Source organism: Lutra lutra, chromosome 8 (assembly GCF_902655055.1).
Source record: "Lutra lutra chromosome 8, mLutLut1.2, whole genome shotgun sequence".
NCBI classification, from domain to species: Eukaryota; Metazoa; Chordata; class Mammalia; order Carnivora; family Mustelidae; genus Lutra; species Lutra lutra.
The window spans coordinates 105,989,552-106,017,100 of record NC_062285.1 but is presented as its reverse complement, the minus strand read 5'-3'; the positions used below and the strand labels follow the sequence as shown (position 1 = coordinate 106,017,100).

Genomic DNA, 27,549 nt, shown 5'->3' with positions numbered 1-27,549 from the left:
AAGAAAAACAAAGCAAGAGGCATCACAATGGTGGGCTTCAAGCTCTATTACAAAGCTGTCATCATCAAGACAGTATGGTACTGGCATAAAAACAGACACATAGATCAGTGGAACAGAATAGAGAGCCCAGAAATAGATCCTCAACTCTATGGTCAACTAATCTTCTACAAAGCAAGGAAGAATGTCCAATGGAAAAAAGACAGTCTCTTCAACAAATGGTGTTGGGAAAATTGGACAGCCACATGCAGAACAATGAAACTGGACTATTTCCTTACACCACACACAAAAATAGACTCAAAATGGATGAAAGACCTCAATGAGAGATAGGAATCCATCAAAATCATTGAGGAGAACACAGGTAGCAACCTCTTCAACCTCAGCTGCAGCAACTTCTTCCTAGGCACATCACCAAAGGCAAGGGAAACAAGGGCACAAATGAACTATTGGGACTTCATCAAGATCAAAAGCTTTTGCACAGCAAAGGAAACAGTCAAGAAAACCAAAAGACAACTGACAGGTGGGAGAAGATATTCACAAATGACATATCAGATAAAGGGCTGGTATGCAAAATCTATAAAGAACTTACCAAACTGAACACCATAAGAACAAATAATCCAATCAAGAAAAGGACAGAAGACATGAACAGACATTTCTGGAAAGGAGACAACCAAATAGCCAATGGACACATGAAAAAGTGCCCCACATCCCTCAGCATCAGGGAAATACAGATCAAAACCACAATGAGATATCACCTCACACAAGTCAGAATGGCTAAAATTAACAAGTCAGGAAATGACAGATGCTGGCAGAGATGTGCAGAAAGGGGAATCCTCCTACACTGTTGGTGGGAATGCAAGCTGGTGCAGCCACTCTGGAAGACAGCATGGAGGTTCCTCATAAAGTTGAAAATAGAGTCACCCTACAACCCAGCAATCTCACTACTGTGTATTTACCCAAAAGTTACAAATGTAGTGATCCGAAGGGTCATGTGCATACCAATGTTTATAGCAGCAATGTCCACAATAGTCAAACTATGGAAAGAGCCTAGATATCCATCGACAGATGAATGGATAAAGAAGATGTAGTATATATATATATATATATATATGTATGTATATAGGATAACTATGGATAACTATGCAGCCATCAAAAGAAATGAAATCTTGCCATTTATGCTGAGCAAAATAAGTCAATCAGAGAAAGACAATTATATGATCTCTCTGATATGAGGAATTTGAGAGACAGGGTGAGGGGTTGTTGGGGGGTAGGGAGGGAAAAAAATGAAAAAAGATGGGATTGGGAGGGAGACAAACCATTAGAGACTCTTAATCTCATGAAACAAACTGAGGGTTGCTGGGGGGTAGGAGGATAAGGATAGGGTGGTGGGTTATGGACACTGGGGAAGGTATGTGCTATGGTGAGTGCTGTGAAGTGTGTAAGCCTGATGATTCACAGACCTGTATCCCTGGGGCAAATAATACATTATAGTAGTTATAGTTAGACTTGAAAGGCATATAAAAACATATATATCATAAATTCATTTCTTTTACTATTTTGATAACTCAATTTCAATATAGTTTCTTTGTGTGTCTGATTTTGTGCATTTCAAAACATTATTTTGAAAGAATTTATTGACATCTCTAAACTCCCATAAGGCAACAGTGGAACGAACCATTTAAGAATTGCTGTGTTCTGTTCATGCTGCTTCTATAAACCACTTAGTCTGTACTTATTATCCAGCAAGCTTTTAACAGTTGTTAGTACGGTTTATGTTTTACATTTCCATTATACTTTGTGAACTGCTGAGAGGGCTACGTTAGAGAAGTGGTGTTCGCTCTTCTTTTTGGACAAAGAGAATTCAATTACAAATACTAATTATTTCACTTACTTGCAAAGATCATTAACACAGCTGGCAATATACAGATACGGATCAATATACTCATGGCAGCTCAGAAATGGGAACTGCAACAAAATCTGACACTTGAAGAAGATGGCCTGTGTGGAAGAAGATGGCAGTCAGCAGAACATATTTAATGATACAAGTGTACTCTCATTTTTTCTACTGATCTATTGGCAGGGCCTTCCCTTCTTACCAGGAAAGGGAAGGTGATTTATGCTTATCGGTTTTAACCAGCATTTTTCTAACTACATATTTGCACAAAGAGTACTGCTCTCATGAAACTTATTACATTCACAATTTCTGAACTATCTTCAAGTTATTCCTGTTGCAGTTACATTACCTGAATTTTACCGGGTTTAATTATGTCCTGTTTGCACCAAAACTGCTTAATATTCAATATGCAAATACAATATATATGTATTATATCCAACAAGCCCAGACTTTCCACATCAAATTTACCTCAAATGCTGGCATTCCGCTGGAGCATGGATTTGGAAAGTCTGAAGGTGTTGGTACACATTTGGTGTCATCTGGAATGTGCACCGACCAGCTATTTGCAAACATAGCCATGTCTTCTGTATAGTCCTCTATTTCACACACACATACACAAAATATATATGTGTATTAGCATCACTTTACACAAATACAGTTCATCAACATATACTTCTTGGCCAAAAAGTTAAGTTCAATACCTTTATAAATACCAATGATTGTCAGTGATATCAGACTATGCCATTACTTATAAAAACACCGCATTGAACAAAGTGTAAGTACCAAACAAAAGTTCATGTCATTGAAGGAAAAAAGCAAACATCACTGAAGCAACATAAAGAGGCACTGAAAGTGAATGGTACAACATACACACCAGTAAAGCACTCATTAGCCCAAGCATGTTGTAGAGAGGAGGAAATACACCTAAAACCGAGAAACGTTAAGTAAAAGTTTGGTATGAAATTTTTCTGACAGGCCTTTCATTATATTTAAGATTAGTCAGAACCTTGCTAAAATCAAGTTTCCATTTTTGAGGTACACCACAATAAAAAATATATATATATTTTGTGAAGATTTCTGAAGACAGCCACAAAAACAATGAAAGACTGGAGAAGACATTCAGAGAAGGCCAAGAAGTGAATCCATTTCATCTGAATATGATCAACAATGTTTCTAAATGTGCTCAAGACAGACAGTTAAAGAAGTGCGATACTATCCTAGCATTGTGCAGAGGCAAGATTCAGGAGTGAATATGCAGGCAGCAGCAGACAGATGGTTGGTGGTGAGCTTTCTGGGCTCTCTGCTTCAGATCAAGTTTTAATCATGTTAGCACCTGGCCTGAAAACAAGTTAAGGGCCTTGTGTGAAAATTAATCCTGCTCCCCCATTCAGCCAAAGGTTGAATCTAGGGGCGCCTGGGTGGCTCAGTGAGTTCAAGCCTCTGCCTTTGGCTCAGGTCATGGTCCCAGGGTCCTGGGATGGAGCCCAGCACTGGGCTCTCTGCTCAGCAGGGAACCTGCTTCCTCCTCTCTCTCTGCCTGCTTCTCTGCCTACTTGTGATCTCTGTCTGTCAAATAAATAAATAAAATCTTTAAAAAAAAAAAAAAGGTTGAATCTAAAATCTAGAGATGTAGCAGAACCAACCAGGCAACATCCCAAAGTTTTACGGAAGACAACAGTGAGAGGTGAGCTATAGGTTTCTCACCACTTAGATTTATGCAGTCTGCCACGGACAACAAGTTTCTGCACCACTAGAATAAGAAATCTCAAGCCAATTGTTTGACCACTCTCTGCATCTTCAGGATAGGAACATGCCTGCTGGTTAACATCAACTGCTGGGGAGATAGTGGGAGTTCATCTACAAGAATGCTTCACTCTCTTAGTGTAAGATCCCAAACTTTACCGTGGCCCGGAAGACGTTTTCCGATCTGGTCCCTGCACTCCCCTGACTCCCCACCTCCTTTGCCCACCCCACTCCCATGCACCCCTCCCTCTCTTATCCCTGCTGAGTCTACTCCAGTCATACCGGCCTTATACTGTTCTCCACTCTAGCTCATTCCCTCCTTGCTCTTGCTTTTGCTCCCTGTTCTTCAAAATTCCCTCTAATCTTCCCTCTGTTCTCTCAGCTAGGTGTCTGTTTAATATGACCTACCTCCTCAGAAATGTCTTCTTGGTCACATGATCTGGACTACCACCAGATACTCTTCTATTGCTCTTAATCTCCTTTCCCAAATTCTTTTTTTCATAGCTGCTATTGCTTACCAAAATTATATGTTAATTTTTCTCTATTTCTTTCGTCTTCTTCTACATATAGGGCAATGGTTTGTCAAAGCTGCCCTGATTGCTTCTCCCTAGTTTAGTATCTGGCATGTAGTAGGGGTTCAAAATACATTTGCTAAATAAGTGAATGAATAAATAAAGGGGGGGGTTGCAAAATTTAAATAGATTACTAGAATCCTAAAGCTTTCCAGTTTATCCAGCTCACCTCATCATCTCTGATATTGCTGGAAATGTTCCACTGAACAAAGCATCAGCCTTGTCCAATACACTTTTTATTTTTAAATGTGTATTTATTTATTTGAGAGAGAGAGAGAGAGGGAGAGGGAGCTCCTGGGGTGGGGGGTGGCAAAGGGAGAGGGAGAGAGAATGTCCACCTTATTCCCCACTGATTACAGAGCCCCAGGCTGCACTAGAACCCTGAGCTCATGACCTGAGCTGAAATTAAGAGTTGGATGCTTAACCAACTGAGCCACCCAGATACCCCTAATACACTTTTTTTTTTTTAAAGGGAAATCTGATGTTATTTTTTAAAGAGAGGGAGCCCATGTTCATGCTCATGAGAGAGAGCTGGAAGGGGAGAGAGAGAGAAAGAATCCCAAGCAGCCTCCCTGTTGAGTGGGGAGCTGACATGGGGCTGGATCTCACAACCCTGAGATCATGACCTGAGCAGAAACCAAGAGTCAGATGCTCAACCAACTGAGACACCCAGGCGCCCCCAATTTTACTTTTAAGTAAATCTATACTCACATTTCATTTCAAAACATCTTTTTTGAAGAGTCTGTAGGACCGAAAATACTACCCAAAGGCCCACAGATTTCAATATCTATGCACAAATTTTAATGTAACTAAACAACCTGGACAGCCCCTTAGAGTTCACTTTAATTCCAGTTTATAGCTACATATTTATCTATTTTTATGACATCATAATAATAAAAGTCCCAAAAGTTGGCTATAATGAGACTTTAAATCCATATCGATTGGTTGTCTGGAAGACTGCAAAAGTAAATTTAAAATGTTTCACATAATATATGCTACAAGTAAAGTAATTTCTTGCACATACTGGAACTCTTTCTAAGAGTGAAAATGAGGCATTATTAATTACTATGTTGGGAAAAACAAGAGTAAGCCAGGGCATCTATTTTGATGTGTAGCTAGCTATAAACATGAATTATGGAACCAGAAGCTCATTGAGACAATCAATTAAAATATTTCTATATCCACAGAAATTCTGAAAAGCCTCATTTCTTTGTGAAGTCATCCCTGAAGAATAGAAATGCAGGGAGAAATACAATTTTAATCACTGTTAAGAAACTGTGCGTTCAATGGCTTTCAATCAAACTACCTCAGTGCCTCTGAAGTCTTATCTAATCAGCAAAGAACAGGCTGAGTTTCAAAAAATGCTAGGTAATACGGCTAAAGCTAAAGGTAATATGGCTCAAATGTAGACATGTTTTTGCATTATTAGAATAGGAGAAAATCAGAGGGCAAGTTCTAGTCACATCCTTACAAGTTATTGTGTTTTTTTTTATTATTATTACTCTGCTTCACACTGTGCACCAAATTAAACTATGAAAAATCTGAAATCTCTCTTTAGGCTCTTCCTACCAACTTTTCAGGGTCCTTCTTGCCTTCTGCCAATTCAATAATAATTCAGTCCACTTGCCGCCTGCCGGTCCTCTCCCACCCAGAATCTGTTAACACTCTTCCACATGCTGCCCAGTTATCTCACCATTTTATGTTCCAGATTATCAAAGTCTGTCTGACCCTCAGCTCAAATCCTTACCTGAGTCCCTCTTCCTCTAGCAAGAGCAGATGCTTTGTTCTAGCCTCACCTCTGTACCATATTCCCCAGACAACACAGGAAGAAGTTGCCCACAACAGTCTTTTCTAACTCTGAGAACTGAATTGAGTATTATTTTCTTCATGAAGCTTTGACACCAAAGAAAAAGAAATCGATAACAACCATCTGATTGATCTGCCTGAATCCAAAACCCTACTTCCTAATAGAGTCTCAAAACTCCAAGTTTGTGAACTCTGTCATTCTCAATATCCAAATGAAAACACTAATTCCTGATGATCTCAATACTGTACATCTGTGTGGTGCTCACAGACTTTTGAACACTTTCACTTATATTTTCTCATTTGATCCTCAAAGGTTAGGAAGCTCGCAGGTCTTTACTATTATCTTCATTTTACATAGGAGAAAAATCAACAGCTTGGAACCCTGTTCTGTACTCTCAGTGCTAGTAAACTAATCCTGACGATGCCTTATCCATCTTGGGTAAAATGTTTGCATTTTAACAAGGGCCTCTTAAAACAATGTCTTTAATCAAATGTTTTCCTATTAGCTCCATTCTAGGCTGCTTGAGAACACCTGGAGATGATTATAAATTAGCTAAAACACATTCAGTATTAACGATGTGCCAGACACTGGATTACATGTTTTACATGGATTATCTCAGTTAATCCTTGCAACTCCATGCTATTATTAAGTCATTAAACTAAGAAAGTTTAATATGTGGCAAAGAAGGATTTGAACCCCACAATCTGACTCCAGAACCCACCCTCTAAGTAGGACTTTCACTGTCTCTTAAAACACAACATGAGGTGACACTTCTCTGTGAATTGTATACTATAAAACATACATATGACATAGCATTTTTACAGGTTAAGTCAGTTTCTCACACATTTATCTAAGCATGGGATTGGAAGCCAGTAAGGTCTGTAATCCAACCCTGACAATACCATTTACAAGCTGTGTTGCATTGGGCACATCCCCTTGAGTCCTCTTTGTACAATTAAGAAAATGCCAGCCACCCTACAGGATGATGTAAGTGTTGGGAATAATATAGCTACATGTTCATATTAACTGTTACTATAAATAGTATCAAGGTATATTGTTATTATTACTGACAACACTATGAACTCAGAATAATTATATCTCTATTTTACAGCTGAAAATAACTGAACATCAGAGAGATTAAATGAGTTCCCTCAAGTTACACAACATGTAAGCGTTGGAGGAAGATTCACAGTCTAGAGTGCTGATATTAAGAACAGTATTCTTTATCGCACCTTGAAATGTGGACCTAAATTGTAACCGTGTCCTGTGATTCTTATTCTGTTTCCATTCCACACTAGTATCTAAATTGAAAGAGAACCCATTTGTAATGGCACACTGAGATTAGTTTCATAACTTAGTATAAGTAGGTAAATGATGGTATGTACGTCATTATACATGATAAAAAAAAAAAAAACCTTTCCAAGTTTTCATTCAGCTTTTATAAGTTCTGTTCACATTATTATCTTTACAAAACCATCATTTGGTAGTCAATGAATTCATTCCTATGAAGACTAGAGGCAAAATATCTTTTGTCCAAAAGTAGATAAGTTTGTTTCAAATGGGTTTGAATCACTAAAAGATAAGCCCAGACAAGGGAGGAGTCTGTTTTGTTCATTGATGTATCCCAAGCTCCTACAACAGGGTAGGACACAAAGTCAATGCTCATTTAATATTTGTTACATGAGTAAGACTTGTATCTTAATTTAGTAAATGTAAACTAGTTTACGGTTTTTGAGAATGACACAAACATATTTCTATTCAATCTTCACTTAAAATCACTGTAGCCGGCAAGGGATAGATTCTAATTTTACCCAACCTGGGATAAATTGCACTCTTCTGGATACAAATAGCTTGATCAGTGAGGGAAGAGGACCTCAGAAGTACCGCACATTTCTTCTACTGCACTTACCTTGTTGAATGATAAAATCATCAGATTGAATGTCATTGTAGTTTCCACATAAACCACACGATTTCCCTTTATGCTCCTGAGACAGTTTGAGGTAAATTCCAGATATTCCATCCCAAGCCAATGAAAAACCAAAGGTTGTTTTCACCAGAATATAGTCAGCTAGTTTCTCAATGAAAACTTGCCCAACAGTCTGAGGCAACGTTAAACTTGAAAAATAGAATAAAGGCAATTTAAGAATTATGATGACAAATTCATTACACATGATAAATTTCTTTCTTCAAGTGACTGAGAAGTAAATAAAATATCATTATTATTCAAAATTACTGAATGAACTATGCAGCTAGATTTCCCAGGCAGCCATTACAGAGGAAATCTCAACATTTTGGAAAAATTCAATATCAAAATAAAAAGACAGGGGCGCCTGGGTGGCTCAGTGGGTTAAGCCGCTGCCTTCAGCTCAGGTCATGATCTCAGGGTCCTGGGATCGAGCCCCGCATCGGGCTCTCTGCTCAGCAGGGAGCCTGCTTCCTCCTCTCTCTCTGACTGCCTCTCTGCCTGCTTGTGATCTCTCTGTCAAATAAAAAAAATAAAATAAAATAAAATAAAAAGACAACCAAAATGGTACCTATTTTCCCCACTGGTAAATATTTTCTACATATAATTGGATGTCTTATTCAACCAACAAAAAATGCATTTCTGCTAAATATCAATGATTTTATAAAACTGAAAAATAACCTTGTCTATTTAGAATAATGAGAGCTTAAATGTATTTATTTTTATTTAGAGAGTACAAGATAATCTAAAAATGTTGGACAACAATTTTGAAGTAAGGAGAAACAATGGTGCAAATAGGTAAAAACACTGAGTTCAGACTTTGTCTAATTTTGTTTTAAACGTGGCTATAAGGAAATAGGAGCTTCTATCCCCAAAATGTCACCTTGGCAGAAGTCATTGTTTTCCAAAAGAAAAATATCTGGGCATGATTAATTAGAATTTGCATTTTTAGTGCTTCAAAGTACATTATTAGGAACATAAAATACTTTGTTATACAGTATTACATAGGGGTTATAGTCAAATTTTTTAAATTGGATGTAACTAAGCCTATTTAAACAAGAGTCACATTGAATATTTAAATTCCTGTTCCAATGTCCAGTCCTTCCACTTTTCACAAACATGGACACATAGAAAGGAAGTGGGAAAAATGAGAGACTTGAAGAAAACTAAGCAACTGGACATTTTAAAAGTACAGTAAATCACCTAAAATACTTTTGAAAAGTCACTGATCTCCTTCCATCCATGAAAATTACAGAAAAGAGCAGGCACTAATAATTAAGAAAATGGAAGGAAAAAATCATTTTTATTAAAATAGCCATGCTAAGTGAAACTTAAAAACTATGAGTGAGGAGGGAGGTTAGTTAGTATGTTCATACATTAAGCACTTCAAATTAGTGAGTTCCTTTCCAGAAAGAGTATGCTCCATGGAATAAAAATTATAAAATCAAACATACTCATTAACAAAATGGTAATTCCCAAAGAAATAATTCAAAATATCTGCAATCACTTGTATAGAGCTGGTTGCAAATCACTTTTTATGCAGAATTAGTTATAAGAATAAAAAAATAACTAAACTTTACCCTGAAGGACAAATATGACTGCAGCTAACTACTACCGTAACTTATTCTTATTAAAAATTATAAGCATGAGAAATTCCTATTAAATTCACAGTAAAAGTCTCTATGAGTAATGTCATTTAAATTTGCAAGTTTATAAAAGCTATGCTTGAAAAAAGTAAATCACATTTTATAAAGATATTTCTTTGCTACAGAATGTTAAGTGTATGGAGATACAGTTGTTCTGCTGTGGATATTTTTTGGTTTGGTCATTTATCATTTGATTCGTTCACAGCAAATTTGATGAAATACACAATTTTTGAAACTAGAGGATGCCTAACTGTGATTATCCAGCTGTGTATAACATAAAAAGATACTAGTAGAGATAGGGGATAATAGCAAAAATTACATTATCTACCATAAATTTAAGAAAAACCCCATGTAACCTAGTCAGGAAATATTCACAATGCAAACTAAAATGAATGTACAAATTAATGCTGAAAATTATTCATGGATTCATATGTACCAAAACCCTTCATTTCACAGGCGAAAGAACCAAAGTCTAGAGAGGTAAGATGCAATTTGCAGAGACTTGCACTTTTGATTTGATTTGATTTTGGCAAATATTTCTCTAACACCTGCTTTGAATTAGGCCCTAGGCCAGGTGCAGTATTATTATAAGCAACTTAGCTGAATAATAAGAAAACCATCCTCCTTCCATCATACAAATCATACAAATGGAATCTCTCATACAAATGGAAATCCTCAAAGAAATATTTTCTCTGAGATTTAACAAAGAGTTAGTATTCCTGAAAATCTACTTGAAAGGTGTTTTTGTTTTATAAGACATAATGATTTTTTTTAAAGAGCTCATTGTGTTACCCCAAATCCCATATAAGGAATTCTAAATTACTATTTAAATTCAGCTCCAAAAAATACATATCAATTGCATTATTATCCCATTCAAAAGGTGCAGGTTTCTTTTCTAAGAAAATGAGAAGTACAGAACCCAAACGATCAAGAAAATAAGCCTGAGAGAGGTGAGAGACTGCTTGGGGTCCCCTGACTGTGACAAAGTCCAGGTCAGTGCTTGGCTGCCTGGAGCGTCATCCAAAACCCTTCATGCTATCCCCTGCTGCCTCTTGAGGAATCCAAACTGAGAAAAAAGTACACAGGTTGGTAAGACTGCAAGAATCCCCAGGGTTCAAATGAATTCTAAATGAAAGACAGAATTGTTCCATCCCACATTTTACTTTTTCTGGCATAGCTCAGCCAAGAAATCTTAAAATTGACTAATTCTATATTTATTTAAATTAGAAGGTGGATTATTCCACAGTATTCCAACCTTACATATGTAAAACCTTTCTTCAAACTAATAAACACCCTCTTCCCCCAAACTCTCAGGCCTTATTCTTGGTAGCTAGGAAGGCAAAACTGGGCCTTTCTCTGATCTATTCGAGAAGGCCAGTTATTGATTGGCTCTGAATCTTTGTCAGAATACTAACAGAAAGTCTCAAGTGACACCCAAGCCTCATTCATACACATTTGGAAAAGACTTCCACAGGTTTAGTTATATTTTAAGTAACTGCGAAGGAAGAAAGGGAGGGAGGGGGGAAGGGGAGAAGGAAGAGAAGGAAGTGGGGAGGGAGGAAGAAAGAGGGGAGGGAGGGAAGATGCAAGAAAGAGAGAAAGAGAAAGAAAGAAAGAAAGAAAGAAAGAAAGGAAGGAAGGAAGAAGATTTAAGAAAGAGGGCAAGTATAATTGAAGAGTTGAACTATGAAGATTTCTCCTGAATCCCCTTAGGAAAAAGATGTGATAATCTCATCTGTACCTGTGCAAACCTAAGTGTATCCTACACAAACATTAGGGAGGTAAAACTGGTTAGGTTCTGAACACCTGACTGGCCTCAGAGCTTGCTGCATTTTAATGTCTGTATGATATAACTTTAAGGTTATTGGTTAACAGAAATCCTTTCTTCTACTCCTCGTAATTCAATTTCAAACATGACATGTTTGGAAATTCTACCAGTCCACGGTGTTATTTTCATTATATCAATGATCATATCTTACCTGATTCCATCCTTTTTTATTTCATGCCCATAAATACGAATTTCCTCTTGGTCTGAAAAGAACAAGCTGATTGACCGGTAACAGGAATACACTGAACCATGGCACTTAGGGCTATTATGAACCTTGAAGGGGGGAAAAAATAGAAAGTGTTGGAACCAACAAGATATGTAGGCCTTCATTTGAGTTCCCAGAGTCACAATGTCTGTTTACAGTTCTACAGCACTGTTAGACCAATGCCACTTCACAAAATTACAAACATTTAGGATTTTCAAGAGAAAAAAAAAGATTTATCAAAGAAATTGGACAACAAAATTAACTTTTTAAAATATAAAATAATTCAGCATTTTTTAAAAGATTTTATTTATTTATTTGACAGAGATCACAAGTAGGCAGAGAGGCAGGCAGGCAGAGAGAGAGGAGGAAGCAGGCTCCCCGCTGAGCAGAGTCCGATGTGGGGCTCGATCCCAGGACCCTGGAACCAGGACCTGAGCCAAAGGCAGAGGCTTTAACCCACTGAGCCACCCAGGCACCCCTCAGCATATTTTTTAAATGAGCTGAATCTTTACATGTTGAGTCTCAACATTCTTTTTTTCTCTTTCAAGGTTTTATTTAAATTCAAGTTAGTTCACATACAGTATAGTATAGGTTTCAGAGGTAGAATTTAGTGATTCATCAGTTGCATACAACACCCAGTGCTCATGACTTCAAGTGCCCTCCTTAATGTCCATTACCCAATTACCACACCCCCACCCATCTCCCCTCCAAAAACCCTCAGTTTGTTCCCTATAGTTAAGAGTCTCTTATGGTTTGCCTCCTTCTCTGTCTTAATCTTAATCTATTTTTCTTTCCCTTCTCCTATGTTCATCTGTTTTGTTTCTTAAATTCCACATATGAGTGAAATCATATGGTATACGTCTTTCTCTGACTGACTTATTATTTTAAAGATACCTGGTATGCACTAGAAAAAAATTAATTCTGACAGAAAGACAGTAGAGCACCACAAAGAAACACATTTGTAGTTTTCATGTCCATGTCATGTTAGAGACTCATGAAATGGAGCTCTATACAATGCAATACCTAGAGGTTGCAAAAGTGACTAACAACCTCACTAAAAATAAAATTGCTCTAAAAATAAAATAATATTTTAGGAAAGACAAAGATTACTTCTCAAAATTTGATGGGAAATTTAGTTTAGGGAAAGAAAGAAAGAGAAAAGGAAGGGAAGGGAAGGAAGAAGGAAGGGAGGGAGGGAGGGAGGAAGAGAAAAAGAGAAAGAATAAAGAAAACAAGAAGACAAGAAAGGAGAAGAATGTAAGATTATCTTACTCTATTCCAAAGTTAATTTCAAGGGTTCAAAAAGTAAAGTATAAATATCTGACCATACTGAGAAGAAATTTATGGAGCTAAAGAGTTTAAAGAAAAAAAAAATTAGTGATTAGAGTATGTAAGTGTCGCAAACAAAAAAAAATGGATAATTGTATAGATAATAACTCTATACAAATGCACAAAGAGGAGAAACAAAATCATAATAAACTACTGGGCTCAGTTCTAAATAATATTTATATGAATTCATATATACATACATATATGTGTTATATGTAAATCACAATAATAAACCACATATCATTTAACCTGAGATGACGATACAACTCTGTAAAGAGGAGGGAAGGAGAGAGAGAGAGAGAGAGTGTGTGTGTGTGTGTGTGTGTGTGTGTGTGGTGTGTGTGCGTGTGTGTGTGTGTGTGTGTGTGTGTTTGTGTGTGGCAGGAAGGATGACATAACAAAGATAATTCCATCTTCTGTAGTAGGAAATGATTGAATAAGGCTTAACTTGAAAGATAAAGAAATAATAGCATATTTGGGCATGTAATGTAAAAGCCAGAAGAAATAGCTTAAGGAGTTGAAGCACTGGCCTTTGGGAGACAGATTTTCGCTAAGGTTGAGAGTGAAAGCAAGCAGGGGCTACATTTTTGCTTCACATGCCTTAGATAAATTTTTAAAACTATGTACAGGTATTATTTTTATAAAAGTAAAATTAAATTGAAAAAGAAAATGATCAGGAATAGAAAAAGGATATATGCATAAAGATGTTGATCCATGTATGTATTAAAAGATTGAAAAGGGGTGCCTGGGTGGCTCAGTGGGTTAAAGCCTCTGCCTTCAGCTCAGGTCATGATCCCAGGGTCATGGGATTGAGCCCCGCATTGGGCTTTCTGCTTAGCAGGGAGCCTGCTTCCTCCCCGCTCTCTCTCTGCCTGCCTCTCTGTCTACTTGTGATCTCTCTCTCTGTCAAATAAATAAATAAAATCTTCTTTAAAAAGAAGACTGAAAATATTTTTTTTTAAATCTAAATTTCTAAAACAGGGCATAAGTAAAGATTTTGAATATTCCATAAATTGGAATAAGATAGCTAATAAAATTTTGGTTTTTCAAGAATATTTGACATGGAAGAAAGTTCTTAACATAATTACCAGGTGAAAATCTCAGACAGAAAATTATACATAGTCTGATTTCAAGATTATAAATGTGTTTAAAATTCAGAGAAAAAAGAGTAGAAGAAAATATGTGAAGCCATTAGCAGTGCTAACTCTATTTTTAAATTTTTATTTAAATTCTAGTTAGTTAACATACATGGTAGTATTGGTTCTAGGAGTAGAATTCAGTGATTCTTCACTTACATACAACACCCAATGCTCATCATGCCAAATGCCCGCTTTTGTAGCCATCAACCCTCTAGACCATCCCCCACCCTCCAACAATCCTCAGTCTGTTCTCTAACCTTAAGAGTCTATTGTGATTTGCTTCCCTTGCTCTTTTCCCCCCTCCCATATGTTCATCTGTTTGTTTCTCAAATTCCGCATATGAGTGAAATCATGTGGTATTTGTCTTTCTCTAACTGACTGACTTTGCTTAGCATATTACACTCTATCTTCACTCATGTCATTGCAAATGGCAAGGTTTCATTCTTTCTGATGGCTGAGTGATATCCTGGAAAACAATATGGAGGGTCCCCCAAAAGTTAAAAATAGAACGATCCTATGACCCAGTAATTGCACTACTAGGTATTTACCCAAAGAATACAAAAATACAGATTCGAAGGGATACATGCAGCCTGATGTTTACAGCAGTATTATCTACATTAGCCAAAGGATGGAGAGAGCCCAAATGGCCATTGACTGCAGTCTATATAGCAGTAGTTCAAACACTATTTTTGTAGACTTCTCTGAAATTTTTAAAATTTTCTACAAGAAAAGTAAACTACTTCAAGAAGTATAAAAGGGGCGCCTGGGTGGCTCAGTGGGTTAAGCCGCTGCCTTCGGCTCAGGTCATGATCTCAGAATCCTGGGATCGAGCCCCGCATCGGGCTCTCTGCTCGGTGGGAGCCTGCTTCCTCCTCTCTCTCTGCCTGCCTCTCTGCCTGCTTGTGGTCTCTCTCTGTCAAATAAATAAAATCTTTAAAAAAAAAAAAAAGAAGTATAAAAGACACATGAGAATTTTCTTGTAAAAGATTAGACTAATTTTTGAGTAAAACCACTTACATGTCATCTTATAACTTGTAGCTTGTTAAGAGGTTTAAGTTTATCAAAGGTGAGAACAGGGACACCTGGAAAGCTCAGTCAGTTAAGTATCTGCCTTAGGCACAGGTCATGATCTCAGGGTCCTGGGATCAAGCCCCACATTGGCACCCTGCTTAGTGGGGTGTCTACTTTTCCCTTTCTCTCTGCCCCCTCCCCAACTTGTGTTCTCTCTCTTTCAAATAAATAAATAAAATCTAAAGAAAGAAAGAAAGAGAAAGGAAGAAGGAAGGAAGGAAGGAAGGAAGGAAAGAAAGAAAGAAAGAAAGAGAAAGAAAGAAAAAAGAAGAACTATTTCCATATTCAGGGGAAAGATGACATTTAAAATGAATGAATTTGTTGCCTAGAAAGAAAATTCCACCAGCTAAAACAGAGCCAAGTAGAAACAAAATTAGCTCTGGGAGCACAGTTCAGCATTGTGCGCCATTATCAAAGGATAGATTATCTAGTTGACACTTTATTCTTCAGAAGGGTGAGACCCTGGACAAGAACATTTCAACGAGGGAGTCAGAAGGTGTTTGAGTGATAAACCCAGCGAGAAAGTGGAGGAGAAACAGACAATAAGTGGCTGAAAACAGGAGCTCTGTAAATACTGAAGATGCTTGCCACTGACTTCCCTATCTAAAGACACAGAGGATTTTTTTATCCTTATGCCTCATAAGTTAACTTTCAGTAGACCTCATTTCCTTTCTGGGTCACAAGGCTTTTGTTGCTCTTAAAAAACTTCAAATCCTACTTTTTAAAATTTGCACCACCTAGGAGAGGAGAATTTAGGCAACTTCAATTTAAATTAGAAGGGAAAAAGAAAACAGAGGTTTGAACAAATGATGCCTATGGAGAGTTCTAGCTTTAGAACAGGATAGCACAGCTGTCTCATGACTCTGCTTGGAGACAGCTAGAAAGTCAGGGCAAGAGAGTGAGACAGGGAAAGAGTCCTGACTTTTTTACTTCAACTAGAGCCACTCTGCAGCTTGCATTCTGAGCAGTCTCTTAGGAATTCTTCCAAATCAAGGTTCAGCTAAACACTATCTCTCTGCACTCAATTATACAGTATGAACCAACCTAGTAAGTGCCTGTCTCTATGGCCTTGGGCCTTGCTTCTGTGCTCCATTTCCTGAATGCCAGCCCCTGATCACACTAAGGGGTGCCTTCAAAAAAAAATTAATCCAGGGGAACATCACAATGGTAGCATCAGGAAAGAAATCTGTATGAGCAATTTGGTTAGCATCCAAACCCACGCCCTCTTCAAAATGTTTGAATACAATCTGAATAATGGGGATATGAACCAGAAGTGATATTTTGACATTGTAATATAGACATTTTGCATTACCTATAACTCTCTCCCACATGGATCCAAACCCTTCTTCTCCCCGTCCAAAGCTCCATCTCAATAAGATAGACTCAATTTAGCTACAAATTGGGTCCATCCATTAAAAATGAATCCTTCTCCTTCCCCAGTCAGAGCCCCAAGTATTTGCACTATGATTATTATATATTTTCCATCATTTGTGCATGCCTTTAAAAATATAGACTTTGCCAGGAAAAAAAAAATCTTTAAGTTAATTATGCCCTAGGATCACCTACCCATACAGTGTACTGAGGCTCCAAATTACCACAGTCCTTTGCAAAAATGTAAGAACAGTTTCCTGGGAAATAATAGTAAATGCCATCAAAAGTTTCAAAGTGGTACTGTCCCCAGGTTTTGCAAATCCCATCTCTGCCATTGCCCATGTTTGGCACTGAAAAGAAATAAGACAATATTTAATTGAATAAAAGAAATTATATCCTGTTTCTGGCAAGGTTCAGTTATGGTAGGTGATTCCAATTTTCATGAAAATAAATATTTTCTTCTTTGGTGGTCAATATCACAGAAAGAAACGACCAATATAAAATTTTGAGTTGTTCTCAAAACTATTAAACTCTCCTAAAGGAAAATATGGTCTCCAAGTTGTTTTGAAGAAAGGTTTTGTGTTAGAAACGTCTTTAAATTTTGCTTCCAGAAGAAGACTAGAAGAAGAGAATAGTAAGGAAAATGATACAGTAAAAGAAGGTAATAGAGATAAAACAAACACAGTGGCTTAGAAAAGAAAGAAATGTTATCACTGAGTGCCCTAAATATTTGCATAAGCAGCTCTAGAGTGTTCCAGACTCTGCAATTCTTTCAAAAATATCTCAATAGTACTCGCAGAAAAAAATAACCACTGACAAAAGAAAGATCATGTTTATATGTCTGAGACCTTGGGATGGGGAACATTAGTCATCCAAAGGATGCTGGAATTTAGGAATTCATAGCCTTAAACTGGCCAAATTTCAAACAATATTCATCTTAAATCATACAACTTCATTTCATATTGTCTTTGTGACTACCTCCCTTCTTCCCTTTGTGGATAACCCTCTATTCTATATTAATTTTCTAGATCTTTCCCTTTAGAATAATATGGAAATCAATGACCTTTACCAAAACTCAATATAAAACATTTTAATGCACGCTACTGTAGGGAGCACAGAGATAAGGTACAATCATTGCCTTTTTTTTTTTTTTTGTAATTTTACCTAAATTTTTTAGCCTTGACCAACATCGTCCTTTCCAGGAAAAAACAGAGCGATTCATTGTTCAGTCTTCTCTGACAGTATGCCTTACCTCCATTGCACATTTTCACAGAATCTTGTACTTTCCTTTATAGCATGTGGTATAAGTATAACGAATATGTATCCCTTATGCATTGTTCCTTTTTCTAGACTGTAACCTCCCAAAGGGCAGAAGCATATCTATATTACTCACTATTGTATCCCCAGTGCCAGGTCTGGGATTTAGTAGGTACTCCATAAATACTTATTAAACAAATTAATTCTTATCCTTATTGAGGTAGGAACCTATCCCAGACAATGTGGTTTAAAATGTTTTAAAGAACCCTCTGCCTTTGAAGGACTCTCAAAACTGTGTCTATTTTATATACAGAATGTCCAATTAATTCAAAGTAAGAAAAAGAGTGGCTCCAAATAATAAGTCTAATTTATAAAGCAAAACCAGAATTGAGTAAGAACCTGGTTTAATGGACTGATATCATCTATCCATGAAATGGAAAAAAAAAAAAAAAAAACAACCTGAGGAAGTAGTAGAGATCAGTGAGAAGGGAAAGTGGACATATGCATTTTCTTTTACATTATTTCTAAATTGTGGGAATGAATTATGGACACAAGTTAATGCATATTACGATTGCCTCATCTCCCAGTGCATGAACACGGATGTAGCCAATTACACCTTAAAGTTCTCCTCCATTTATAATTCTCTCAAGTAGCCCTGAAACTTACCAATCTGGCACCGTGTCCCAAGTGCCTGAAATATTTGACAGTCACATGTACCAGTCTTAGAACAGAAAGCTCCGTTAAGGCATTCATGAGGACAAGAACCTGAAGGACAAAAAAAAAAAAAAACAAGTTATCTTCTGGTGTGCATCAGTTCTTATAAACACAATATGTCAAGATTTAGCTTGGACTAACAGTAACCATTATTATTTCAAACAGAACCCTGGGCTTCTTGCCTTGATGAGCTAAAGAATTAAGCCCATCGAGTCTCTATCTAGTTCATTTCATTATGTGTACTGTGAAACAAGAAAGACAAGCTTTCACATCTCAGACTAGCCTGAGAGCAAAGGTTAGCTTCCTTCAAGCAATTGAAAGGTCAAGTTCCCATGTAAGGAATCCCTGTCCCAGATGATGAGAACCAGAAATGAACAAGCTGCAGAAGATTCCATTGACGGAGTTTGGCTCGGCTGCACGTCCAAAGGGTTCCATCTCCAGGAATGAGTGTTGTCTTAAAGAAGTGTCCCTCATTAGCTCAGGGAATCAGACAAAGTATAAAAAAAAAAACCAAACAGAAACTCTCATTTCTGAGAAGAATTAAACATTTCTTTTTTTTAAAATTAATATATAATGTATTATTTGTCTCAAGGGTACAGGTCTGTGAATCATCAGTCTTACATGATTCACAGCACTCACCATACCATATACCCTCCCCAATGAAGAATTAAACATTTCATTCGAAGTGTGTGTGTTAATTAATCTTCAGGCTCCATTACAAATAATACATTCTTTCTGACCCATACTTAATTTTAATGGGGTCTAAACCAAAGTCATGGCCAGCCATCACCAAAAATATTCTTTTTCGTGGAAAGAAACATTGCCCCAAAGGATTCTGTTGAAAGAGGAAGCAAGAAACCATGAGCTTCTGAGTAAGTTTTGAAAATGCAAATGAACCACAGTGAAAACTTTTCCTCTAATAAGGAGAGAGGACAAGGAGCAATCAGCAAATTTCAAACAGGAAGAATTTAAGTAACACATAAAGAGAATGAGAACACATCTTCGAGTCACCACAAAGTGGTACCTCTCTGGACTATGTTAAGGTCACGGAAGGCAGTTAACTAGCTGAGATGATTAAACCCAATTCTGCCCAAACGCCATTGTCCTTCTACGTTTAAGATCTACTGAGCTAATATCTCTTTACATTGAAACACCTACAACTCTCTAATGACATCTTCACTGAGGAAAAATGAGCTGTTTCAATTTTGATCATCAATACAGGTAAAAATTTATGTTTTTCACAAATTTAAGTGAAGTTTCTTCCCCTTTAAGTTTTATCTTAGATCACAATCTTACACTTTTTACAATAAATAAATGCCTAAACACCTAGACAAACACATATATCTCCTTCAAAAATTTATCTACAAGCCCTGTTTTTTTCTCCTGAAAACAACTATCAAACCAAAACTAACCAGGAATTGCTATATTTTGAGTACAATGAAAAAATTGAATTAAAGTTCAAGTTCTCATCAGCATTCTGCTTAATGAAAATGGGAAATGGGTAAGCAAAAGTAAGGAGGCCAAGGAAACAAGGAGCCAGGAAATTATGCAGAAAAAAATTGTTTGATACCCAGATACTTCCTGATCACGGATTTATCAGCCTACTCTAATTGTTTAATCCTGCTTATTTTCAAATGTAATTCAAATTTCTACATGAAGTGAACTTAACTGTTCCCATTATTACCATCCTGGCTCAGTTTCCTCCTTGCATTAAATGGCAATAGTTAATTCAATATATCCCTCAAAGGGGACTTTCAAGAAAGCAAATACAAAAACAAAGGTGTGACACCGACCTTTTATTTTGCTCTCACCCCAATTAATAGCTTCATGGAAGAAATATCTTGAAGACGTTGCTTCCAACTTTGAAAAACAGAAATAAGAATTCAAGATAGTTAAATTATTTAATTCAAGCCCAATAAGCAAATCAGGAAGTCTGGGAAATAGCTACAGATACAGAAATTATGAATTGTTGACTCTATTTTGTTGGCTTCTGGAGGCAACCAAGGACGCTCCCAGAAGAACCCTTTGTGGTTAGAGGACATGACCCCAAGGTTTGGTTTTGCCTCTTACCTGACTTTGACGAGTCTCTGTCCTCTCTGAGCTCTTTCTTCTCTTGCCTCCCTGTCCTCCTTGAAAAAGAACCTGGGTGGAGTCTAATCTTTGCATTAACTGACTGCTTTGCCTACAGAAGAAGCTCTTCTACGATATTTCCAAGCACAGATGGGGCTGGAGAAAACACACGGGGCTGATGAACCAACAGACAGGGACGTCCACACTGCCTGCAGAGCCATCTGTGAGGACACCATCCACAGAAGCTTCTGCTGCTACAGGGAGAGCGTCCCCCCTCAGTCTCCAAAGAACTGACACTTTAAAGTCTGTAGAACATTCAAATGTATCTTTTTATAGATTCCCCACCACTTTAGGGTAATGGTTAAGAGTATGAATTATGGAATCAGAGAAACCTGGTTGAGAGTCCTGAGTCTTCCAGTCCATATTCTTAGACAAGTTCCCTAAACTCTTAAACAAAAAGAAGTTTTCTAACCTCTTAGTGCCTTCTTTCATTGTCTGTAAAACGGGAATGATGGGTACCTACTTAATTGTGCAGTTATGACAATAAATTCAAATAATGTATGTAAAAATTCTGGTGTAGTGCCTCACATAGATAGAATTAGCAATAAAGATATTTATATTAATCTAAGCAGTCCTGACAAACCTTAAGATTTCTGGAAGTCAATAGAGCTTACTAGCAAATAACTGTGGATTAATGAAACTAATTAATTAAGGATTTTTATTCAAACTCAGTGATAATTTAGTGTACGGTCTAAAGCAATGTCCTTTCAAATAGGATTTCTATGTTCATCAGAAGAACATACACTCCCAAAGCCTGCCACGTGATTGTCAAATTGAGTACCAGATGTTGTCAGAAAAACTGGAAAGGGTGAAGACAAGAAAAGAGCGGTGATAGGGAATGTGACTTCAGGTCCAAAGTCCTACTCAACAAATCCCAGTCTCCTTTCCACACACAGAGTTTTATTTTAGTACTGTCCAGCAAAGTACTTTTTCTTTCAATAGCCAAACCTGCTCCAAGTCCGAGAAGAGGACTTCCCCACTCTCAACTTCAACACTCCTTTCTAAACTCCTTGCTTGATACTATGCCTCCAAGTTCACTGTTTCCTGTTCTTATTTCTCCCAGGTTTCATCCTCACTGCTCAATCCCCCCTTTCTGCTTTTGCCTCTGTCTTCAAATTAAGTTAAACTCACAACAGTCTCTGACTTTGATTCCCCAAGACAGCAAATATTATCCTGCCTGTAGCCATCTTGTTTCCAACTGCCTACCTCTAGCACAGCCACCAATAATCCCGGGCACCAAAATCTGACCTCAGCTCCAGTGAATTATCTGCGATGCTCACTAAAAGTGTATAGTGGCTTCAACTCTGCCTCATACAGGCTTATAACCTTGAATAAATTGTTTAACCTATGTAGCCTCAGTTTCCAATCTATAAAATGGAATAAGAGTAGAATTGTATTCAATGAAATGGAGGGAGTAAAGCCCCAATAGTAGAGCTGGGCACACAACAAGGGTTGTAAATGTTACCTAATTTAAATATTAGGCAAAAACTGAATACTTCAGACAAGAATAGACCAAGGCTAGAAATATAATTTTTTGACCCAACTCAGGCTACACCTCCATGGAAAAGACAACTGCTCAACATACCAGCCTTCTGGCCACAAAAGCATCCTAGTTACCTTGGCAACCTAATGACCACATGTTTCGTGCATCATTCCACATTTCACCAATACTAACACAAGACCCATACATAGCTTTTACTTTTTTAACCAACCTGAACTCATAATGGCATCTTACATTTATAATTGGGAACACTTTTGTTGTTGAGTCATATAAATAATGGCAATTAATGGCATCTTAGATACAATGAACAAGCTGCACAGAAATAGTTTCTTTACTCGCCTACCTTCATGAGGCATTGAGTATCTAGGCAATAAGCACCATTATTCATTTTATGTCTCTAGTGCCGTCTCTTGAATGTCGTCAACAAATACCAACTGAGTTGAATTTAGGCATTATTCAAATAGAAATGATCTGCCTGCCAAGCCTGTTCAGAACCGTGACTATAAAAGATTCTGTTGAATCTCCCTCCGCATCCTCTCAGCCCACCTGCATCTGGGTTTCTGTGCACATCAAGACCCTTCAGCTTCAAGCACTGGTTTCTTTCTGTTTCTGTCTCAGGGCAAAGTCCAAGTAGGAGAGACCACAGAAAACGCCTCCCTGGGGATAGAAGGTCTCCCAAAGGCCACACCTCAACTAAGGAGAGACAGGAATCAGATAAGTACGAGCAACTTGCCCCATCCCTTGGAGAAACAATTCCACAACTCATTCTACACAGCTCCTCAGGGGGCCCCCCACACCAAGACTGAGCCCCAGGAACCCCTCCTTAACATACTCTATAAGATTTGCTCCCCTCCTGGTCTCACTTTTCTATCCCCCACCAAATAAATTAGCTGCACCTTAGTCTGCCTGAGCACCTGCTTTTAGGAGACAAATTTTGAAATGTAACACAAATCCAAAAGAATTCCAGGCAGTGGGTGCCTACATTCACATAATCGATAAAAAGGTGTCAGCCCGGGGCGCCTGGGTGGCTCAGTGGGTTGGGCCGCTGCCTTCGGCTCGGGTCATGATCTCAGGTCCTGGGATCGAGTCCCGCATCGGGCTCTCTGCTCGGCGGGAGGCCTGCTTCCCTCTCTCTCTCTGCCTGCCTCTCTGTATACTTGTGATCTCTCTCTGTCAAATAAATAAATAAAATCTTAAAAAAAAAAAAAGGTGTCAGCCCATTCTTCCTCCTTGCTGATAACATCTCCACAGGACGGTGAGAAGCACAGAGAAACCGTCTCTAGATGAGAAACCTAGAGAAAAATTTGTGTGGCACAGAAATACACTACAGGCAGGGGTCTGTGTCTCCCCTTTCTTGGCTCATTGTGCATCTCATTGTCAGCATATCTGAATCCTTACTTGCACAGATATCTCTCCACCAATGCTCTGTCTTCCTAGAGCAGGAGTCATGAATCAGTGGACAAGAATGGCCTTATGACAGATGAGATTTCAATCCTAAACAGTGCAGTGTGAGATTATGACCTCACTGCTTTTCTTCTTCAGCGTTTCTTCTTTTAAAGCTTGTTCAGATATTACATAATGTTGGTGCATGTTCTCTAGCTGCAGGACATTGAGGAGCCGGTGTAGGTGGCCTGTTCTTCATTCTCTCTAAAAAGGAACTCAGGACAAGGTAAGTGTGTTCCTCACGTACTAACCAAAGGTACCTCTGTTGGGGTAAATGAGACAAATTCTAGAAATATCTAAATGGACAACAGTATAACCCCATCCAGAGGTCACTTTATGTGACAACTTTGGGTTATATTTCACAGATTTTGACACTGGTGGGCTCGCCAAAATGCAGTTTCTTCAAAATTGGATTTTCTACTGAGTCATGTTGATGTCTTCTTGTGGATAACATGGTCAACTGACAAACATGTAGTTAAATTTCTCAGAGAAAAGCCATTTTAACCACTTCACATGATACCTAAGTACTTACATACACAAAATACTTTTTAAGGAAAATTTTTAAAAAGTGTTTCCATTCCAGGCTTTTGCCCTTCCAAGTAAAAAAAAAAAAAATTCTATTGTGATAAGAATAAATTAGTTCTGTCCTCTAAACTGTCAAATCCATCTTCATTTCTCTTTAATTAACACCAAAAATATAAAAATTCAGGCTTTTACCAGAAAGTACTAGCAGAATGGATTGCAGTTCAGGATTTGACAAAGACCTCCTTAAATACATAAGCCATTTGTTATATAAATACCCAAATCACATTACTTGCCCACACGCGTCTTTAAGTTAGGATTCTCTATTTTCCTGTTTTTTTACAGAGAAATATATTTTTTAAACCCCTCTTTGAACATTCCAATCAGAGTTTGGAAATATTGCAATTATGTTATCCAACATCCCTTATGGAAGGGGACCTGGCCAAAAGGGCCTTCTTGGATTCAGGGCTACACATCTCTCCAAAAATAAAGATCGCCTCCCCCAAAGTGTCTCTCATTGAGATTTGTCAGACACTAACAGAGCTGTCTGTCAGGACACCAGGCCACCTTCGACACCCTTTTGCACCATATATACCTTTCTCTGCCCCTTTTTACTTGTGTTTGTTCAACTGTCATTGCTCTGATATCGCGCTTAATTTTTAAACCAATTAAAAATTTCTGGCAAGTCGATGAGACTGAATCTCCCACACATGCTGTGAACCTATCAGTAGGTAACGGAGGTGAACAGCAAAAAACACTCGAGAGAACAAGTCAATGTGAACGGAGCATGGATTTGAGGGTTGCAGAAAAGCAGTGGAGAAGTTACTCTGCCTCTTCTCCTTCCTGTCTTGTTTTTAGCATTTATTCCCCTTCACAAAGGCCTCATTGTTGAAGTGACAGCAGAGTCCCAAAGCAGACTGGATTATTTCTCTGCCTCTCTCCATCAGAGGCATAACCTACCTGTGCTGCTAAAAGAGCTCTTTTCTGTCGATTTTCATTAAACCCGTTTCTGGAAGAAAACAAAAAGAACTTGTATAGTCAAAGGCCCCTAGGCAACCTGAACAAGCCTTTCCCAGGAGAGAGCTGATGTTTTCCTCCTGATTTCCATCACTTTATCAAAGAGGTCTTTCTTGGTTTAACATTTAAAAGGTCCCCCTCCCCTCTTGGAGGGGTTACGTTTGGGTGGTGGTGCTGTCTCATTTTACAAAATTCAAGAGTGTCCCCAGATCTCTCCAATCTCTGATGTACACTGAATTTTAGGAAGGAACTTCAAGACAAAGAAATAAACAAAATCTTGTAATATTGTAGCACTGACACACACGGTATTTTCTCCACATGACTTCATAAAACTGCTGAGGTACGTATTTGCCAGGAGCACATAAACTTTTTCCAAACATAATACTTCTCTCCCTTTCCATGTCATAAAGCACAGATTAACGTTAATGTGAATAAGCACATCAAATTGTGATCTATCAAAATCAAATGATGAGTGGAATTCTGCTTTTCATTAAGCAGATCAGTCCAAAAATGATTTTCATTATTTAGTGCTAAAACAATTTTATTGTTTTATCATCAAAAATTGCTTTATGTTTAGATATAGCACATTTATAATAAACAATGTATATTAATAATAACAATATAAAAGGGGAGATTACCCAACATAACATCTTTATAAATCACTGAAGTGAAATTAACATCTCCTTAGTATCTATAGTCATTGGACACCACCAAGAACTCATTTTGTAATTAAACTAAAAAGAAAGATCTTTTTCTTCATAAATAGGGAAATGAATGGCTGATAATTTTTAATTTTTGGAACTGCTTTTAAAGAACACATCTCATGCCTTTACTTTGTAAAATATCTATTTTTTTTTCAAAAGCAGATACATTTATCCGCTGAGCTATGCTCATTCCCATTAACCTTATGTTTTAGAGGACAGAAAGAACAAGAAACACTTACTTTGATACTTTCGTCAAGATGGATGATCCACAAATATATCCTGCCAGAGATAAATATGTAGAGATAAGAATGGGGAAAAAATTATTCAAATATCTTGGTCTCATGCTCTGGTTATTAAACAGATCATTTTAACCTAGATTCTAAAACATAGACTGAATTCTGCTATGAGTTAGTTTGCATTTCCTAGTGGATTTTGAGCAGCCAATTCCCTGTGAGACATTAGAGGGACTGTTAATCTGGATAGAAGGAACAGGGTACCTAGATCCACAGAGACATAATACAGTGGAAGGAGCACTAAAATTGGAGTCAGAGATCCAAGTTTTAGTCTCAGTCCTACCATTTAGTAAATGCCAAGGTTAAGCAAGCTAGCAAACACATCAAAAAAATGATGGTGGTGGACAAGTGCATCTTGAAACTCCCCTCCAGTTCTCAATGCTCTATGACATTTTCTCCTTGGAATTTCAGTCACTACAAGGACTGGAAGATGGTGTCCATGACCTCACTAGTCTTCCATTTCAGTAATTTCTCCCACTTCCCCTACAAGCTCCAAAATATACAGCTCTTTTCAGGGATTAAAAACTAACAAGTGAATGTAAATAAATGCTTTCCCCATGAGAATATTTTATAAACATTAATTTATAAATAAAATTGCCATCAAAAATAATTGAAAACAATTATTAGCCCTAAAAAAATAAAGCCCTTCTTACAAGCAAGTTTTTACCATTATCCTTTCAGTTCATGCATGAAGAAAGTTTAAGTACTCAATTTCTCTTAATTTATTATAAAATTCAAATGTTTAAATTACACAGAAAACTACTATAAATCATCTTTTAGAAAAGAAAAAATTAGAATCAGAGTTTCTTCCAGTATAGTTTCCTAGCATGATAAAATCCGAATTTTAAGATTTGAAGACTCAAAAAATGAAAACCGAAGTCCCAAATCATCTACCTTACTACGAATTTTCAAAAAGGTGGTCCATGTGTCATTTAGTATATATCCCTTCTAATGACTCCAAAGTGCTCTTCTTATCAGTTGCAAGAGAGACTAAAATACAATAAAATCTTTAAAAATAAATAAATAAATAAATAAGGTTAGAATTTCATATAGGTTCTTACCTTGTAATGAAAACAGTATATGAAGCAAGAATACACTCCGAGGTATCATTAAATTGAGTTTCCTCACAATGTTCATTTCAGTGGAGCCTTTCTCCCTGAAATGCAACCAGATTGTTGGTCTTTACTATGATGGCATCTTAGGAGTACGTGTATGTGTAGAGGGCTTAAATTCTTATAAATATAGCTTCGTAGTAAAGCAATTCGAAAAGAAATTCCAGTCTTTCTAACTACATACAGCATCTGAAGCTTTACAGGTTGCCCGCAAGCCTTTGGCTGAGTGTCTCATTAGTGATGCATGGCAGCTGCCTACCTAAGCCCGGATCAGTTACACCCTACCCCACT

The 27,549-nt window shown here is 37.5% G+C and overlaps 1 protein-coding gene across 2 annotated transcripts in view; it reads right to left on the bottom strand.

The window, feature by feature from the left end:
• The window catches only part of OTOGL (otogelin like), a 130,778-nt gene extending 103,495 nt beyond the window's left edge, over window positions 1-27,283 (bottom strand). For both annotated transcript variants that reach the window (XM_047741446.1, XM_047741447.1), the window contains exons 1-10: window positions 27,208-27,283; window positions 26,093-26,132; window positions 25,093-25,141; window positions 20,330-20,396; window positions 18,489-18,587; window positions 16,761-16,915; window positions 11,602-11,723; window positions 7,923-8,128; window positions 2,360-2,487; window positions 1,889-1,995 (exon numbers count right to left, since the gene is read on the bottom strand). In XM_047741446.1, the coding sequence (XP_047597402.1) occupies window positions 1,889-1,995; window positions 2,360-2,487; window positions 7,923-8,128; window positions 11,602-11,723; window positions 16,761-16,915; window positions 18,489-18,587; window positions 20,330-20,396; window positions 25,093-25,141; window positions 26,093-26,132; window positions 27,208-27,283 (1,049 nt within the window). The remainder of the gene's footprint in view (window positions 1-1,888; window positions 1,996-2,359; window positions 2,488-7,922; window positions 8,129-11,601; window positions 11,724-16,760; window positions 16,916-18,488; window positions 18,588-20,329; window positions 20,397-25,092; window positions 25,142-26,092; window positions 26,133-27,207) is intronic.
• Between the last annotated feature and the right edge of the window lie 266 nt (window positions 27,284-27,549).